At 44.4% G+C, this 2,695-nt stretch overlaps 1 protein-coding gene across 1 annotated transcript; it reads right to left on the bottom strand.

The window, feature by feature from the left end:
* Positions 1-274: 274 nt before the first annotated feature.
* On the bottom strand, positions 275-2,695 carry LOC117048370 (cytochrome c oxidase assembly factor 7). Its single transcript, XM_033152119.1, is given in 4 exon segments — positions 275-805; positions 808-834; positions 1,124-1,264; positions 2,458-2,695. Coding segments are annotated over 4 exon segments (735 nt in total). The 5' UTR covers positions 2,606-2,695; the 3' UTR covers positions 275-386.

Raw genomic sequence — 2,695 nt, 5'->3', positions numbered from 1 at the left:
CCTCTAAAGATTGAGCTACCAAAAAAAACCCACCCATGTCCTAAAAATATTGTTTTTTATTGTTTACAAAACAATAATTTGTACAGGCAAAAAGAGACACCCATTCACACAAATATGTTTTTTGAATCTACAGAGTAAGGGTGGAATTCACCAGAGTCCCATCAGCACAAGCTCTATACCTTCCCCCCCCCATCTCCTCCCGCTGGGTGCCTCCCAAAATTGGCTCAGGGCAGGTGTTTGGAGAACCCCCCAGAACAGCAGGGAGAGGAGAGGGGAATCATTCTGTCTGGCAAGCAGCAATGCTGCAATGCTGAATTCCACCCAATATCTGTGCACGATTGTACAAAGTATGTTTCTTGAGAATACTATAAATCACTTGACTGGGCTTACTCTCCAAATGTTAAGGATCTTGCAGCTGTCTGCTGTTCTTTGTGCAGGTCTTTTGCTCTGTTCTTTAGGGTTTCTGCCTTGGCATCATTCTTCTCAACTCCATCCCCCAGCTTGTACATTCGGCTAGCATTGGCACATGCCCATATGTGTCCCAAGTTGCACGCTTTCAGAGAGTATTCCAAAGCCTTGTTCATATCCTTTGGTATCCCAGGGGCTCCTTGGAGATATATTGCACTAAGGTTGAAACAGCTGGGGGCAAAACTGCCATCACAAGCTTTACTGTAATAATCCCTGGCTAGGAGTGCGTTGGGCTTCTCATCATTGCCCCGTCCATCATGTGCCAGTAGTCCAGTATTGTGACAAGCATCTATGGATTTCTTCCCACCTTTCTCACAAGACTTCAAAAATAGTTGTAGGCAGTTTTCAAATCTGCAGGGAGCCCACCTGCAGGGAGAAAATGATTTGTTCTATACATAGTTCTTTTCACAGAATTATAGAATTGAAAGGGACCACAAGGATCATGTAGTAGCCCAACTTCCTGCAATGCAGGAGTCCTTTACATACAACATGCCTGAAAATAAGTCCAGTGCTACTCCCACACTGCAGATAAGAGAGCTGAGGCAAAAAACCATCCACTACACTGCACTACATAAGCTTTCAATAAGCTTACTTGGATTGCTTTTCCTTTTACATAGAGATAGAATGGGTTGTAGAGAGGGATGTTCTTTCTTACCTTTTCCAGTAACACAGTAAGCTCCAAGTTTGTAGCAGCTCTCACTGTGCAGGTTTTTTTCACAATTCTCCTTTAGTACTTTAGCAGCTCCCTCAATGTTTTTCTTTACTCCCTCTAGGTACTCAGCAAGACGGTGACAACCTGTGGTTTCATAATGAAGGAAACTTAAGGTATGATCATACCATCCCCATTGTTGTGCTTCACTTACACTCTTTGGTTTCTTCCTTGTTTGATTTTGTTTTTATCGGTTAGGAAAGGGTGTTGATTGCCTCCACCTGGTAACGTAGTGAAAGGCATAAAATGGGCTGACTTCAGAGTCTGAAATGGGATTGACCAATAGGTCCTAATGCTATATTTCTCTAATTAGCCATGTTTCCTGTCTCTTCTGAATTCTGGAAACATGGGTTACTAGCTTCAGAAAATATAGGGAGAGTTAATCATGCTTTAAAAGTTAGCTTAAGTTCCTCCTTGCTTGTTCCAATGCTGGTAACCATAATTTCCTGGTTTGGTGGAAACAGGCAACGATGGGAAGTTTGACTGCTTGCTCAGCAAAGGGAGGAGCGAAGGGGCTGCATGCACAGGTAACAAAATTAGAATACAGTACTGATTTGCCCAGTAGTCCTTTCCTTTGTTTTATAAGCTCCAGATAACTTTTCCCTAAATCTATTTGAAAGGCCTGTTGATCTCTGCTCAACTTCTTTTAGAGCAAAGATGGGGAACCAGATGTTGATGGCTGGAACAGATGGGCATCGTAGTCATCTAGAGCAGTGTTCCCCAACCTTGGGCCTCCAGCTGTTTTTAGCCTACAACTCCCATCATCCCTGACCACTGGCCTTGCTAGCTAGGGATGATGGGAGCTGTAGTCCAAAAACAGCTGGAGGGCCAAGGTTGGGGAACACTGATCTAGAGGACAGTGGTTTTCTCACCACTGCTTCAGATTAAGGCTTCTTAAATTTGCAGCCGCTGTTTGTTTTAAAAGCTAACCATAATTTCAGTACTGCAGATACTACAGTAAAGCTTCCACTCAAAAACCCGAGGATGAAATAGCCATTTTTTTGTTAGTCTGCCGCAAGGTTACAAATAAATCAAGGTTGCCGAATAAATGTGGGACCTGCTTTCATTATCTTTATGTAACCTATGCACATTTATTCAAAAGCAAATACCCTGAATTAATTGTGCAGACCTACGCACGTCTACTCAGAAATAAATCCCGCCGAGTTCAATGGGGCTTACTCCCAGGTAACTGGACAGTGAGGACTGCAGCCTGCATTTCTAGCGCTGGGGAAAACGTCGTAGACCAAACAATGCTGGCCACGCAGCTATCTCCGCCTTACCGTCAGGATCTTTCTCCTTGTAGCACTGGAAGCTGAACTCCACACCCAGATTGTCTAAGTACTCCTTTACCTCCTCTTCATCCTCGAAGTTGATCAGCCCAGCCATTTCTCTGCAGACAAGGGGGGGAGGAAGGAAAACGCGCCGCATATGCTTGTGCTTCTCCCTGCAAGGTGAAAGCGTCCCAGGAAATCTTGCCCTCCTGCAACAGGCGGAAGAAAATCAGCGACGTACACGGCA

The sequence above is a fragment of the Lacerta agilis genome, chromosome 6, assembly GCF_009819535.1.
Source record: "Lacerta agilis isolate rLacAgi1 chromosome 6, rLacAgi1.pri, whole genome shotgun sequence".
Taxonomy (NCBI): domain Eukaryota; kingdom Metazoa; phylum Chordata; class Lepidosauria; order Squamata; family Lacertidae; genus Lacerta; species Lacerta agilis.
Note: the sequence above shows the minus strand (reverse complement) of the source record. Positions and strands in the feature narration are given on the sequence as shown.